General features: G+C 37.6%; 3 protein-coding genes across 5 annotated transcripts; 2 read left to right on the forward strand and 1 right to left on the reverse strand.

Annotated features, from left to right (window-relative positions):
• Positions 1–1,165: 1,165 nt before the first annotated feature.
• LOC125224030 (uncharacterized) lies at positions 1,166–3,030 on the forward strand. The gene has a single exon (XM_089064367.1). The coding sequence runs from the start codon at positions 1,297–1,299 to the stop codon at positions 2,818–2,820; it is 1,524 nt and encodes a 507-aa protein (XP_088920493.1). The 5' UTR covers positions 1,166–1,296; the 3' UTR covers positions 2,821–3,030.
• A 1,230-nt stretch (positions 3,031–4,260) lies between these two features.
• Positions 4,261–6,958, forward strand: LOC125206610 (uncharacterized). Of its 3 annotated transcripts, none has more exons than XM_048105860.2 (2): positions 4,261–6,153; positions 6,357–6,958. In XM_048105860.2, exon 1 carries the CDS (start codon positions 4,396–4,398, stop codon positions 6,151–6,153), a length of 1,758 nt encoding a protein of 585 aa, XP_047961817.2. In that variant the 5' UTR covers positions 4,261–4,395; the 3' UTR covers positions 6,357–6,958. The 3 variants fall into 3 exon arrangements, with proteins under 3 accessions (XP_047961817.2, XP_047961821.2, XP_047961811.2); XM_048105864.2 differs by having other exon boundaries at positions 6,398–6,958; XM_048105854.2 differs by having other exon boundaries at positions 6,411–6,958.
• Positions 6,959–8,461: 1,503 nt separating this feature from the next.
• Positions 8,462–14,193, reverse strand: LOC125200680 (histone-lysine N-methyltransferase family member SUVH9-like). Its single transcript, XM_048098408.2, has 2 exons — positions 12,099–14,193; positions 8,462–9,113 (listed from the first exon to the last, which is right to left on the reverse strand). The coding sequence occupies exon 1, from the start codon at positions 14,091–14,093 to the stop codon at positions 12,156–12,158; it is 1,938 nt and encodes a 645-aa protein (XP_047954365.2). The 5' UTR covers positions 14,094–14,193; the 3' UTR covers positions 8,462–9,113; positions 12,099–12,155.
• Positions 14,194–14,981: the final 788 nt, after the last annotated feature.

Genomic DNA, 14,981 nt, shown 5'->3' on the forward strand with positions numbered 1-14,981 from the left:
ACTAGAAGTTATAAGTTTAATCGAATTCGGGTTTGTTTAGGGAGTGAGTCCCTATTCAAGCCAGTGTACACAGAGGGGATCGTGCGCTATCTTTCGAGTTGGCCGGTCCGGTGATCGAGAATGTGGCCACGTTCTCGTTTCACATTTGAGGTTCAGATATGGTATGAGGAAGAGAGAAAAATGGGCTGCAGCCATACTTTTGAGCGAGAAAATATTTTGGTGACTTGGTCATTTATAAAAACCCCGAGTACACTTTTAAATGCTGACACAATATTTTATGAAAATTATTTTGGCACGTGTTCACTGGGTACATCAAGTACTCAGCCCTGCATATGTTTTAAAAATGTGCAGGTTGAGCTGTGACGAGCGCGGTGGGTGTTGAGCAAAGGTCGTTGGAGAAATTTCATGTTCAGAATATATCATGTCTTCATACGTGGCATATTCCTTCTCTCGAATGCTTCCGCTGAGTAGTTGTCTTTCTTTTGAGTTCTTGTATTGTCGAAATGGTACTATGATTTTATTCGAGCTATTTAAATTATTTCGATCTATGGTTGAGTTTTGTTGTTTCCCTCATTCTTCCCCGCTTCTTTAATCCTCCCCTGGTCGCGATTCACCGTGTTTTCTATCCTTAGAAAATGCGGGCGTGACAAGGACCTTTGGATTACATTTTTTTTTTTCTCAACCAACCGCCTCTTCTTCTTCCTCCATGGTATTTCTTCTCCTTCTCTCTTTTTTTCTCTCTCAGCAAAATTAAAATAAAAACAAAAATTTGATCATAGGGCCGATCGCCGGCCGTATGGGTCGGTCTCCTCCACAATGAGAGCCCGATGGGGGAGCCAATCATAGGCTCGATTGATTGGCCCCCATTGCTAATTCTCTAAGAGAGGTTTTGATTCTCTACCGATTTTATCTTACTTTGATAACTCCTTCCGAGATTAATTAATGAAAGAACATATTTAATTTAATAACTGTACTATGGGTGTTTTGCAACTTTGTCTATTAAAAAATTATTACTTCATGAAAAATAAATAAATCTATAGTAACTTTTTAAATTTACAAAATTCTTAAATTAAATGAAAACTAAAAATAAAACTTATACAACAAGAAATAGAAATATTTTTAAATACTTTTAGAACGGTCAAGAGTTCATTTCAAATGACAAACCTAAAAGCCCAACTTCTTCAATTCATTTCTGTTGGAAAGGGAAATGAAATAGGAGATTCAATTTCTCAATTTCTTCATCAAATTACTCATAAATCATCCAAAATCCTGCTAACCAGCATCAGGGTTTCTGCAATGTCGCTGATTCTCAGAAGAATTGCTGCTCGATTCGGTACTGTTCCTCACTCAATCTCTCTCTGTTGTTCAAATTCCCGCTACGAATGTAGGAAGCCCTTTTCTTCTATGCTCAGAATTGATTTCAGCTCTATAAACGACATCCAATTTGCCAATTTCTTGTTTCGTGAAATGTCACGGATCAGACCACAGCCTTCTATTTCTGTGTACAACAAATTGTTGACTACTGTTGTTGTCAATATGGAGCACCACTCCGTTGCCCTCTCAATGTTCGACGAAATGCGTCAATCAGGTCTCCCTGTAAATGAGTACACATTCAGCATCATTATGCATTGCTATTGCCTTTTAAATCGGGTGGATTTGGGGTTTTCTGTATTGGGCAGCTTCTTCAAGCTCGGATACGAACCCGATGCCGCGATTTTCACGACTCTCATCAAGGGGCTTTTTTTAGATCATAAGGTTTTTGAGGCAGAGAAGCTCTTCAATAAGCTGTTAGATGATAATAAACTCTTTGAGCCTTGTCAAGTTACTTTCTTTGTTCATGGGCTATGCAAAACAGGGCACACTGTGACAGCGTGTAATTATATTGATCTGTTGGCTGAAAAGGGTTGCATTGTTAGGTATTATGCGTATAATGCTCTCGTCGATAGTTTATGCAGGGGCGGGATGGTTGAGGATGCGATACTGGTACTGCGCAGAATGATTGACCGGGGTGTTATGCCAAGTACTGTCACGTATACCTCGATTGTTCATGCGATGTGTTGGGTCAGTAGATGGGAGGATGTGCGAGTTTTGCTACGTGAAATGTTTGATAAGAAGGTTTTTATTAACGTGATCACTTTTACTGCATTGGTGAACATGCTTTGCAAGAATGGTAGGGTGGAAGAGGCGGAGGATCTTGTGGAAATTATGGTGCAACAAAATGTTAGTCCTGATGTCTACACTTATAATGCCTTGATAGATGGATACTGCTCTCACGGGAAAATGGATAAAGCGAGGGAGTTAATTGATTCTCTCGCGGAAAAGGGCATTAAGCCTAATAATAGTTTGATAATCAACGGGTACTGCAAGAACGGAAACGTAGATGAAGCTAAGCGTGACTCTCTGGATGTTCCTGGGAAAGGTCCACAGAATACGAGTGGTCATTATAACTTTATGATAAAGGAGTTGTTGCGTGAAGACAGATTTTCGGATGGGTGGAAGCTCTTTAGTGATATGGAAGCTCAGGGAGTTCATCCGGATATTTTTACATGTAGTATCTTGCTGGCTGGCTTGTGCAAGGCTCATCGTATTGATGATGCAATTTCATTAGTGCGCGCGATGGAAGAACGGGGAGATACACCTAATATAATCACGTACGATATCCTTATCTGTGGCTTGTGTAAAGAAGGAAGACAGGACCTTGCAAGAGGTATTTTTAATGAACTTCCTTCCAAAGGTTTGCAACCCAGTGCTCGGCTGTATGAGATTATTAGTGGCTCGCGTTGTGAAAAGGGATTGGCAGAGGAGGAGGCGATGCGCTAGTATCTTCGAGAAATGGAGAAAAATGAGTGGGCTGGATGGGGATACAGAGAATTTTCTGGTCGAAGTTTTGCTGAGAACAATTTATCTACAGATTGAAACTAACTACTTGATCTGTGCCAATGTACATAAATATGTGCAGATAGAATAGGTAATTAAATGTAGAAACTACTTCTATTGTTTCAAAATCTGTTTCCATCTCTCATTTTGGTCTGTGCTTTGGTGAGACTAGGCATGTACACAGGCACTAATAATTTGGCTTGTTTTGCTATAAAACACATTTAATTGAGATGATTCGAATCTTTAATCTACCAGGAAGGAAATTTAAGCTGGCCTGACTCTAGAAGAGTCTGTTGGACATGGGCCTACTGTATGGCTAGTCTGGCCCAATAACAGTTTTAGCCCAATCCATGGAAATAAATACTAGTTCTACTTGCATTAATTGCCCCATTTGAGATAAGATCATCACAGATTTTAAGAAAAACATTGTTCGCCATTAGGAGTCTCCGTCACTTTCTACTAATAATGAAATACTGTAATTAAGCAAAATAAGACATTTAATAGTAGATAGATAGAGTATATAAAGTACTCCCTTCGTCTCACAAAAGATGTCAGTCACACTTTCCTTTTAAGTTTGTCCCACAAAAGATGTCATATTTCCCTTTTTTTTAAAAAGTTCTCTCTCACATGAATATAAATATTATATTTTCTCTCTCCATTTAACACACAAAACAAAACCTCATAAACTCTCGTGTCGTCTCACAAGTGTGACATCTTTTGTGGACGGAGGGAGTAGTTATTGATGCAGTAGAACTGCTAGAGATTAACTTGTACTCCCTTCGTCCTAAGATAAACGACTCACATTCCTTTTTGGACGTCCCAAGATAAGTGGATTGTTTCCTTTTTTTTATATTCTCTCTCTTACTTTTTTTTCTCTCTACCTCATTAACTCAGTAACTTTATTCACTTTCAACTTTACTAATAAAACCTTAAATTCTTATACCTTGTGTCGAAAAGTTTTGGTTCACTTATCTTGGGACGGATGGAGTATTTAGTATTGGTCGAGATTGAATTGGCTCGAGAAATACGGTACTCCCTCCGTTTCGCCATAATTGAGGCGAAACTTTTCGGTACGTAGTTTTAGAAAGAAATATTGGGTATGTTAAATAAATAGATAAAAAAGTAAGAGAGAATAAAAGGTAGAGAGAATAAAGTATAAAGTGAATAAAGTAGAGAGAATAAAGTAAGGGAGAGTAAAGTAAAAAAGAGAAAAAGATACTATATATAGAAATGACTGAACTATGAAGAAACTTCTCGAAATGGAGAAATGACTCATACGAAGGGAGAATTATATAAGATTCGTCTCAATATAGCCCGAGATTGAGTTGAGCCGAGATTATCCAAGATTTATTTTGTTTGGGGTGAAAGACCAAGATTCATAACTCAATCTCTTTTCTTTTTCTCAAAAGGTCGCATCTTTGAAAACATGAAATCTAAGCGATTGATTTTGCCAAATGAAGTAGCAATACTGAAATTGTACAAAACAATTGTCTGAAAGCAAAAATCTTGCGAAGGAACATGGCGGCTTGTGCGAGAGCTCTGATTCCCCGCCTAACTGTGGCCAAACCGGGTAAAATTGCTCAAATCCCTCTCCCTTACCCAGATTTCAGCCGCATAAATGACGTTTATGATGCGGTTTCATTGTACCGTGAAATGATGAGCGTTACTCCGCACCCCTCCGATACTGTATTCAACAAATTGTTGTCTGTTACCGTCAAGATGAAACATTACCTGATTGCCCTCTCCATGTTCGACGGAATGCGTCAATCGAGCGTGGTGATGAACAACTACACGTTCAACATCGCAATCAATTGCTATTGCCATCTCAAACGGGCTGATCTAGGTTTCGCTATGCTGGGCAGCTTATTGAAGCTCGGGCATGAGCCAAATGTGGCGACTTTTACCACTCTATTGAAAGGGCTTTTTAGAGATGGTAATTCAGTTGAAGCAGAGATTTTGTTTGGAAAGGTGTTAGCTTGTGAGCTTTGTGAGGTTAATGATGTTATGGTTGCTACTCTGATTAAAGGGCTCAGCGAAGGGGGGAACGCTGGTGCAGCGTGTTATCATCTTGAGGTGTTGGCGAAGACGGGCTACAGGGCTAGTGTTCATGCTTATAAGACTGTGCTTGATGATTTGTGCAAGGGTGGGATGGTTGATGATGCGATGCAGCTATGGCCTAAAATGGTCGAGAGGGGCGTTTCGCCCGATGCTGTCACGTATACTTCGATGATCTATAACTTGTGCGTTGCTGGGAGGTGGGAGGACATGAGGAAATTGATTTGCGATATGCGCGATGCTAAAATGTGTTTGAATGCGGCCGCTTTTAATATATTCATCAACATGCTTTGCAAGAAGGGGATGGTGAAGGAGGCGGAGGATCTGGTGGGAATTATGTTGGAGCAGAGGGTTTCTCCGGATACTTACACTTACACTACGTTGATAGATGGCTATTGTTCGCAAGGGGAAATGGATCAAGGGAAAGACTTGCTTGATTACCTAGCGGATAGAGGTCTTGAGCCCAGTATGGTCGCGTACAGCAGATTGATTGATGGATATTGCAAGAAAGGAAGAGTAAATGAAGCTTGGGCCGTCTTTCTTGAAGTTTCCCGTAGAGGCTTACGCCACACAACGAGTACCTATAACGCCATGATACATGGATTGTTGAGTGTAGGCAAATGTGCCGATGCCTGGAGACTTTTTAATGATATGCAAGCTCAAAATGTGCATCCTGATGTGATTACGTGTAATATCTTGTTGGATGGCCTGCGCAAGGCTCATCAAATGGATTATGCGTTGTCACTAGTGCACTCGATGGAAGAGCGAGGAGTTAATCCGAATATGATCACGTATAATATCCTCATCAGTGGATTGTGTAGAGAAGGAAAACTGGACCTCGCTAGATATGTTTTCTATCTACTTCCTTCTAAAGGTTTAAGACCTGATGTTATGACGTATACTGCTGTTATCGGCTTGCTATGTGGAAGAGGTCTAACGACAGAGGCAATATGGTTGCTTAAAGAAATGGAGAGATGTGGTTGCCCACCTGATGGCGTGACATACTATGTTGTGATCGAAGAGTTGCTAAAAAGAAATGATCTTCGAAAGGCAATTCCAGTCTTCGAGGAAATGAGCCAAAGGGGATTCTCAGTCAATTCATCTATGGCTTCAAAGCTTCTTTGTGAAGTGCAAAAACAACGGAAATACAGTGTACTTGGGGAGATGATTAAGAGAGTTGTGCCAGAAAAAATGCGAACTTCACTTTATATCGGCAGATAGGTATGGTTTTCACCTCTGTTAAAGTGAATGTGCATTTCTCAAATACTGTATTGCTTCAATTATTTTTTAGATCAATATGTTTCAGGTAAAGGTTTACTGTGATTTTCAGGATTGTATTTATGTTCTCTGTGTCCTGATGTTTAAGAAAACTGAATCAATTTGAATAGAGCAGAGCTCTTCGATAACTGATCAGATTCTCACAGGAACTGGGGATAAATCGAGTTCTCGTGTAACATCCTCATAGATGAATTGTGTAGGGAAGGGAGACGTGCCCTTGCAAAAGAGAGATTCTCAGTCAACTTCCTTCCGAAGGTTTGCAACCTTGTGCTCGAACATATACGTTCTTCTTGGCTTGCTCCGTTAAAAGGAATTAACAGAGGAGGCAATACATTTTGCTTTGAGAAATGGAGAAATGTGGCTGTGAACTCGATAGGGTGATGAACAAAGGTTTGCTGTTAAGGCAATTCCAATCTTCTGAGAAAATGAGCCGAAGGGGTTTCTCAGTCGATCCATCGATGGTTTGTATGAAACTTGATCAAGTGCAAGAACAAGAGAAAGATGATGTTGTGAAGGTGGTTGAGAATGTCTTAACAGGAGAAATGTGAGCTTCATTTTTAGAGATCAAGTTTCTTTAGCCATTATTGATGTAGAAATATGTTCTTGAATATAATGCTCCAATTCTTTTATTAGATTGTCAATTGAAGTTTTATAAATCTTATTTTCTTGTATTAGGAAGTTATATGTCCTAGGGGTGAACATTGTTATTAGTTTCATTATTAATTTATGAATCTGATTAATGATTTCATCAATTGTGTGAAGCAGATAACTCTTGTGCTTGTGTGCTTTTTTGAGGAATCGCATTTAGTGTAATGCATAGACCATAGTAGTATTATTTTGAGGAAACAATGTTTTTTTATAATATAGTTTATTTGATTTGGAATTACCAAATTTAAAAACCTATAATCAACAACTAAAATCATTATAAATATGAATTACTATCACAATTGAAAAATAGAAAAGGAAGAGACTATTTCAGTCGAAGCAAAGAAACACAAAACAAAGGAAAATGAAGAAATTGCTTCTTACCCATTGAATATGATTACTCCTCATATTAAAGCATGTTTCGTAGTCTTTTATTTAAGATGCAGATTGTGTAGATTATAATGCACTAAATCCAACAATTCTTACAAAAAATAAATATAAAGAAATAAAGTACAACATCAAATTAAAGCTTGTCTCTTGGTCTTTTATTCAAGATGCAGATTGTGCATTTTATATAATATACCAAATCCAATAATTCTTAGAACGAGTAAAAATAATAATTAAAGTGAATTAGATTAAAAAAAAACAATAAATATGGATCTTTTAACATATAGACCTCCTGTCATGTAGACAATATGTTAGCCAACCAACCACCCGTTTTCATTGGGCATATCTTTTGATGCAACAAACTCATGACTAAAGTTAGGTGCATCAAAAGTCGTATTCTTAGGTATATTAAAAGTTAACGTAATAGTTAGATAAATAAAAGTTAATAGCTTTCATTTTATCAATTTTAACTCAATAAAATTTTATACAATATTTGCAAAGAAAATCTGACTTTTTGTTAAAGCTAAATATAAGTTTTTAATTATGGTAACTTTCATTTAATCCAACATATCTCAATAATTATTTTTCCTATATTAATATAATCCTTACTCCCATTAATAGATCAACCCAACATAACTTTTATTTTCTTTTCAATACTCTGCTTTTATTAATGTACTATCCATAATCAATTTTTTATTGTATCTAAACAATACTATATAAATATTACTATTAACTAATAAAGTTGTATAAAAATATATACTCCATATAATTAAAAACATAATGATCATAAGCACATTAAATTTTCTTTTTTGTTACATCAAATTTTAGCTCATACTTATTTTATTGCATATTGTATATGTTACTAAAGTGATTCATATCCACAAATTTTGACTCAAAACAGAAAGATTCAAAGCAAAGATAGGTTTTTTAACAAGTTGACCCACTCTGATAAGACACCACATGTTGGCCAACTACAACTAGATTTATCAAAAATTATGTATTGAATAATTAAATATGTTAGTTGACTTTTGTTAATCCAACCTACACTCGATGTCCATGATTAGGAGTAACCATTTTTGACAGGAACTTTTAAAATACTCCTAAAAGAAAATACAGAGTTCAAAAAATTAGTAGAATTTGAGTCTTATATCTGTGTGCTGTATAATGAATGAAATGCAACTGAAATAAGTTTGATAATAAAACTGCAAACAAAATGGTTGTGAAAACTAAAGTTGCTAACCAACAATGGATGAATCATCTCTACCACTTTCCGCAGAAAGCAAGTAGAGTAAAAATAAGTAACACACACAGACATCGTCGTTGTCGTCATCATCATTGTCTACAACTTACATAAGTGTACTACTGACTAAGTGTGGAAACAAATGACAATTACATATCAGATATATCAAATATGGTTCTATAAATTTTGGAATGCAAAAAATGGGGAGATTGTTAAAAAGACAAAAAGCAAATGGCTCCCACAGCTAGCTCAGAGATTTTATGTTAGCAAGAAATTATCCAAGAACTTACCCCTATATGATGCACGTCGGAATTTCATATATACAGACTGATGACAAAAGGATACTCTCACCGAAGATTTTCTAATATCTGGAGTAGAGCGTGCAGCATTTACTTCTCGGATATTTAGACGAATCCATCAAGCAGAGAGCAGCTGCATACTCGTATTTCTATTTACCATCTGTGCGCTGCAGGGATGTCAAAACGCATCAAGGCACAAAACCAGCAGTTATCTCCAGGGCCCGGAATCAGCAGCTACCTCCACAACCATCAGAAACGAGCGCAAAAAGTATGTGAAGGAATCTTCTAACCAGTGCATATGTTTAATGCCTTGCCTGTATTGTCATGTGTACCTACACAAGGAAATTAGACTAAGCAACATAAATTTACGAGACATATTTCCTAATAATAACTATTGCGTTAGATCATAAAAAAGTTATGAACATGTAGAATTTTTGCTATACAAGAAAGGCAAAAGAATAAATCGAATGGCAGATAAGGCAAAAGAATAATTCTCTGTGGAAGATAAGATTGTTTTCTAAATCATCTTTACTCAGACTAGACACAGCATGGCCTCTCCACAGTCTAGAATAAATGCGTGATAAAAATTTCTAACAACGGAAATTTTGATATCTTCGGTTATATGTCCTACGAGAATTAAAAGGAAATTAATTCACATTCTTGGCGGCTATGAAAGTCTATTACCCAAACTTGGATTCACAAAGTATCCACAGTATATATTTTTTAGCAAAATTAAGCCATTCAATTCTTAAGTTCACTTGTCAGTATTCATTAACAAATACATTAACCTTGTATCAGCATCATCCAAACCCTTTTAGATGTAATCATGCAAGAGTTTATCAAGCTTATGTTGGAAAAATGAAACGAAACAAATGGCATACATTTGTGTAAAGAGAGAACTTGAACCACTATATAAGGTTCATGGGCTACTCTACTTATCACCAACTTTAAGATGAAATGTCATGAGCTACTATCATGATAGATGGAATGTCATGAACTACTATCATGATAGATGGAATGTCATGAGCTACTATCATGATATCAGAGCAGATATCAAAGCAAGTCGCCGACTATGGATTGAAACTTTATACTCCCTCCGTCCCACCATAAGTGATCACCTTTCCATTTTAGGTTGTCGCACTATAAGTCATTGATTTCCTTTTTTGGCAAAAGTAACACCCTTTCCATCTCATACTTTATTTTCTCTCTCTTACTTTATTCCCTCTTTCTTACTTTATTCTCTCTACATCTCTCCTACTTTTTCTTCTCTCATACTTTATTCTCTCCACTTATTTCAATAAATATCATTTTCTTGAAAACCGTGCCCAAAAGTAACTCCTCATTTATAGTGGGACATGGACCAAAACAAAAAATGATTGACACGACAATATATCTAGGCTTCAAATTTGTTCCAATTTGATGGAGGTCTAGTCCCACACGATTAGAAAAAAACCTAAACCCTACAAGATTCACCACATTGGTTTGAAGAAAGAACTAGAACCGCAATATAATTATATAAGTCTAATGGACTACTCCACTTATCACTAATAGATTTCAAGATAGAACCCATGAACTTCTATCGGCTTAAACTAACTATTAATGAGAATCTATATATTTGAATGAACAAAACTTTTTCATAAAATTTGTTGTTTTTTATCGATATGCCTTAAATTCTTAAAGATGTTGACGACTTGACACAAGCAAATCAAAAGAAAATATTTTTCCCCTAAAAAATGAGACGTGGAAGGAAGCCAATACGAAGAAGTTTTGGAAACTACAAAATATCTAGGCTTCGAATTTGTTCCAATTTGATGGAGGTCTAGTCCCAAACGATTAGAAAAAAAACCCAAACCCTACAAGATTCACCACATTGGTTTGAAGAAAGAACTAGAACCGCTATATAATTATATAAGTCTAATGGACTACTCCACTTATCACTAATAGATTTCAAGATGGAACTCATGAACTTCTATCGGCTTAAACTAACTATTAATGAGAATCTATATATTTGAATGAACAAAACTTTCCACAAAATTTGTTGTTTTTTATCGACATGCCTTAAATTCTTAAAGATGTTGACGACTTGACACAAGCAAATCAAAAGAAAATATATTTCCCCTCAAAAAATGAGGCGTGAAAGGAAGCCAATACGAAGAAGTTTTGGAAACTACAAAATATCTAGGCTTCGAATTTGTTCCAATTTGATGGAGGTCTAGTCCCACACGATTAGAAAAAAACCTAAACCCTACAAGATTCACCACATTGGTTTGAAGAAAGAACTAGAACCGCTATATAATTAAATAAGTCTAATGGACTACTCCACTTATCACTAATAGATTTCAAGATGGAACCCATGAACTTCTATGGGCTTAAACTAACTATTAATGAGAATCTATATATTTGAATGAACAAAACTTTTTCATAAAATTTGTTGTTTTTTATCGATATGCCTTAAATTCTTAAAGATGTTGACGACTTGACACAAGCAAATCAAAAGAAAATATTTTTCCCCTCAAAAATGAGGCGTGGAAGGAAGCCAATACGAAGAAGTTTTGGAAACTACAAAATAGGGTATTAGCATATTCCTATGGAATGGTTTTGTGGGAATGGTTTGTTCATTGATTTGTTTTCTTGAAAGATATTTAGTCGACTTCTATGGAATGGTTTTGTCGGGATCAAATAGATGTAAGCTTGAGCAATAGCACTAAGAAATAAGCCCAACCCAGGTTGACCACCCTCCCATTTAGATTTTTGTGGAGCTTCTAGTAACACGCGGAAATAAGTCTTGTTGTGCTCTACTTATGTATTAAGCTCCAAAAGTTCTTGCGTTACATCTTTCTTTTCACTTTAGCTCATCACAAAAATATTAATTTAGTTAATTAGCCCTTCATAAATTCAGATACAATTACTAGACGTAATTAAGTACTATGATGATCAGACATTCAAACCTAGCCTTTATGATCATTGAACATATCATTCGAAGAAAGTCAAATGTCCGTGGCAGCATCACGACTAGGCGACTACAAACAATCAAGTGTGCATATCTAATAACAATTCTAGCACAAGCATGTTATTGTCAAGCAAAGAAGAGTAGAATAGTCTAAAGCTACACAAGGTCCAAAGAAGTGATGGGTATGTCCCGGTCACATATGGCAGCAAAAAGCACAATAGAAAATAAACAATGTCTGTTTAAATATGAAAAAGGCACACTGATCTTTTGTCCACATACAGAGATTTTTAACAACTTGAATTAACAAGTCAAAGTCCGATAAATCAGAAGAAACTAATCGTTTAAAATGACAGAAAGTAAAAGTTACCTTAGCAAAGGCTCCATCCAGCATGTTTACCATCAATCCAACTTTAAATAACAGGGATTAGTTGCAGATTGCAAGTTTTCCCATATTTGATTCATCAGCTACACCATAATCAAGAGACAGCTCTCTAAGGGGAGGTATATTCTCCATAGCAAATAGCATGAGATGCGGGAAAGATAAGTTATTGTGATCATACAATACAAACTGCACCATGACGTTCGGACTTGTACTATGGCTCAAATAGCATGCAATGTTCCTCATTCTAGAAACATCCATGGTAAAATCCAGAGGAGGGGTTGATGGAGATTCTGGGCAAACATAATCGGCGAATACTTCTGACAAATTGCCCCATTGTTTCCAGTTTCCAGTAAAACGACTAGGGTAAACCAACCTATCACCATTCATTGTGAATATCTGTGCTTGCTCTCGAGTGAGAACAACTCCCGCAAACTCACAAATAAAAGAACCAGCCTGGATCAAGTCCAGTGACCTCACTCCCCAACCAGTCTCCTTCGACCTAAACACTTCAAATCTATTCCTAACCCCCTTCTGCGTCACACGATTACGACAAGTGGGAGGGCAACTACAATGTGGCCCACACTCGAATATCAAAGGCTTCCCCCTTACCAAAATCCCCTGCAAATCATACGCAAATTCACCCCCGTTTTTCATAGAACATAAGCAATCATCCAGACAACCCCCAGCACAATTACAACCATTACCCCTTCCAACATTATACACATACGGTGGAAAAACAGTAGTAACAAGATAGTCGCAATACATCGGACTATGATCCATATCAACATCATTGAAGAAAAAAACTGGAAAATTCTCCTTCTTGTTCGACAAATCAAGCGAGATATAGCCTCTAGGCCGGGCTCCCAACGGCTGCGTCCTCAAACTCACAGCAAACTTAAAGATACTACTCCCCATCTCCACCTGATTCTCTATCCTAATAAGCTTGAACTTGAAAACCCCAAACCCCGACTTCCCAACATCGAACCAAGTATCAACAATCTTATACAATCCATCATAAACATAAACCTTACCATTAGGACTGCCTTCATATTTAAAGCCGCGAATCACCCTCACCTCCACTCCATAATGCATGCTCCTCTCCAAAGCCAAATTCCCACACTCAAGCTTCTGGTGCATCACCTGCCTCCCATGGTTGTCCTGCCCTCCATGCCCAGTGTACACTATCACATCCCCTGAATCCTCATCGTCTTCATATCCACCTGAAACAATAATGCTTGTCGCAATCGGCTCCCCATTCGAGCTCTGGCTGGACGGAACGTAATCAATCCCGGCCTGCGCCTGCCCGTGCAATCCAATCACACACAGCTCCATCCTGAAAAAGAACGCATCGCCTACCATAACCCCCGGCAAACTCCCCACGATCCTCTTGTCGCGGTTCATCCACAGCGCCCGCTCCCTCATTATCGCAGCCGCCTTCAAATCCCCCCTCGTGCGGCGGTTCGCGCCCATGGCGTCCCGCCGCTTCTCATCCTCCACGATTACGAAGACGCGCAGCGACTCGAAGAGCATCCGCGTCTTCCTCACCGAGTCGCGGAAGTAGTGCTCGTCCTCCGCCTTGAGATCCGTGATCCGCACCAGCTCAGCGGAGCGGTTCGGCAGCTTCCGCCCGCTTCCAGGCGGCGACACAACGACGACATCGGAGAGGTTCGGGCTCGGATTCGGGTCGGGCACGGGCACGAGCGCCAGCGAATCGGGGTGCGAATTCGGAAGAGCTGAAACGGCGCCGTTCGGCTGAATTCCCCCGGGAATTGTGGAGTGGAACAGCCCGCAGAGTCGATTGTATTCGGAGAAGAGGTCGAGACCGGGCGGCGCCGCCGGATGCATCGGAGACGGTAGGGTTTCGTCTAGAGGCTCGAGCTTAGGTTCGATTTTGGGGACGATGAGCGGGGCGGGGAAGGTGGAGGAGGAGGAGGGGAGGTGGTTCAAATCCGGGAACGGGAGCAGCGAATTAAAGTCCATTTCTGGTGGAATTTGATGCTCCGGCGGCGGAGGGAGGGAGAGGGAGTGGGGGAGGGTTTAGTGTGTGTTGTGTGTGTGAATTTGGGGGAGAAGTGGTTGAAGAAGGTGAGAAATGGAGGAAACAAAGAAGAGAAAAAGGAGGTGAAAAAGTGACTGTTAGTGCGTGTCTGTGTGTGTTTTTTGAGGAATCGGATTTAGTGTGATGGTTTATTTCGAGGTAAGAATATTAAGTTTAATTACGAAAGTTATTACTACATGTTTTACTTACTACTAATAAATAAGACAATTGTATTTATTTTATAATTAAGTACTTTCATCGAAAATTGTTTTAATATTACATACCAAAAGTATCATTTAATATAAAATTTTCCTTTTGTTTAATTGTCATGACATAGTTTAACTTGATTTGGGAAAAATACAATTTAACAAATTTTGAAAGCTATCATAACATCTAAAATTGCAATAATGCTTAAATTTGAAATTGTATAGAAACGGAAAAAATACTATTTTTGCCGAAACAAAGAAACAAAAAAAGCAACAAAAATTAAGAAATTGAAATATGAAATAAGAAAGATTTAATAGAGTATAATTTTAAATTTTAAATGATCATGGCTTAGGTTGAAATTTCCTTTTTACCATGCTATATCAAATTAAATCTCGTAAACATCTATTTAAGAGCAAATAATGTAGATATTATTGATGCAGTACTAAAAGCATCTTCAATTATTTATGTCAAATTTAAAATTTATTTTAATATAAATGTCACATCAAAAATGATAAATAGCATTAAAACTAATTGTCTACCTTACTTTAAATGTTAATTTATTATTGGAGATAGTCAAAAGCAAAGTAAAGTTAAATAAATTAAATTAAAAATAAAAGTAAAAG

This window comes from Salvia hispanica, chromosome 2 (genome assembly GCF_029641045.1).
Source record: "Salvia hispanica isolate PSC_SH4W2 chromosome 2, Shi_PSC_v1, whole genome shotgun sequence".
Lineage (NCBI taxonomy): Eukaryota > Viridiplantae > Streptophyta > Magnoliopsida > Lamiales > Lamiaceae > Salvia > Salvia hispanica.

Bases quoted from the DNA above. Each gene is read 5' to 3' on its own strand.
- LOC125224030 (XM_089064367.1), top strand. From the start codon at position 1,297: ATGTCGCTGATTCTCAGAAGAATTGCTGCTCGATTCGGTACTGTTCCT.
- LOC125200680 (XM_048098408.2), bottom strand. From the start codon at position 14,093: ATGGACTTTAATTCGCTGCTCCCGTTCCCGGATTTGAACCACCTCCCC.
- LOC125206610 (XM_048105860.2), top strand. From the start codon at position 4,396: ATGGCGGCTTGTGCGAGAGCTCTGATTCCCCGCCTAACTGTGGCCAAA.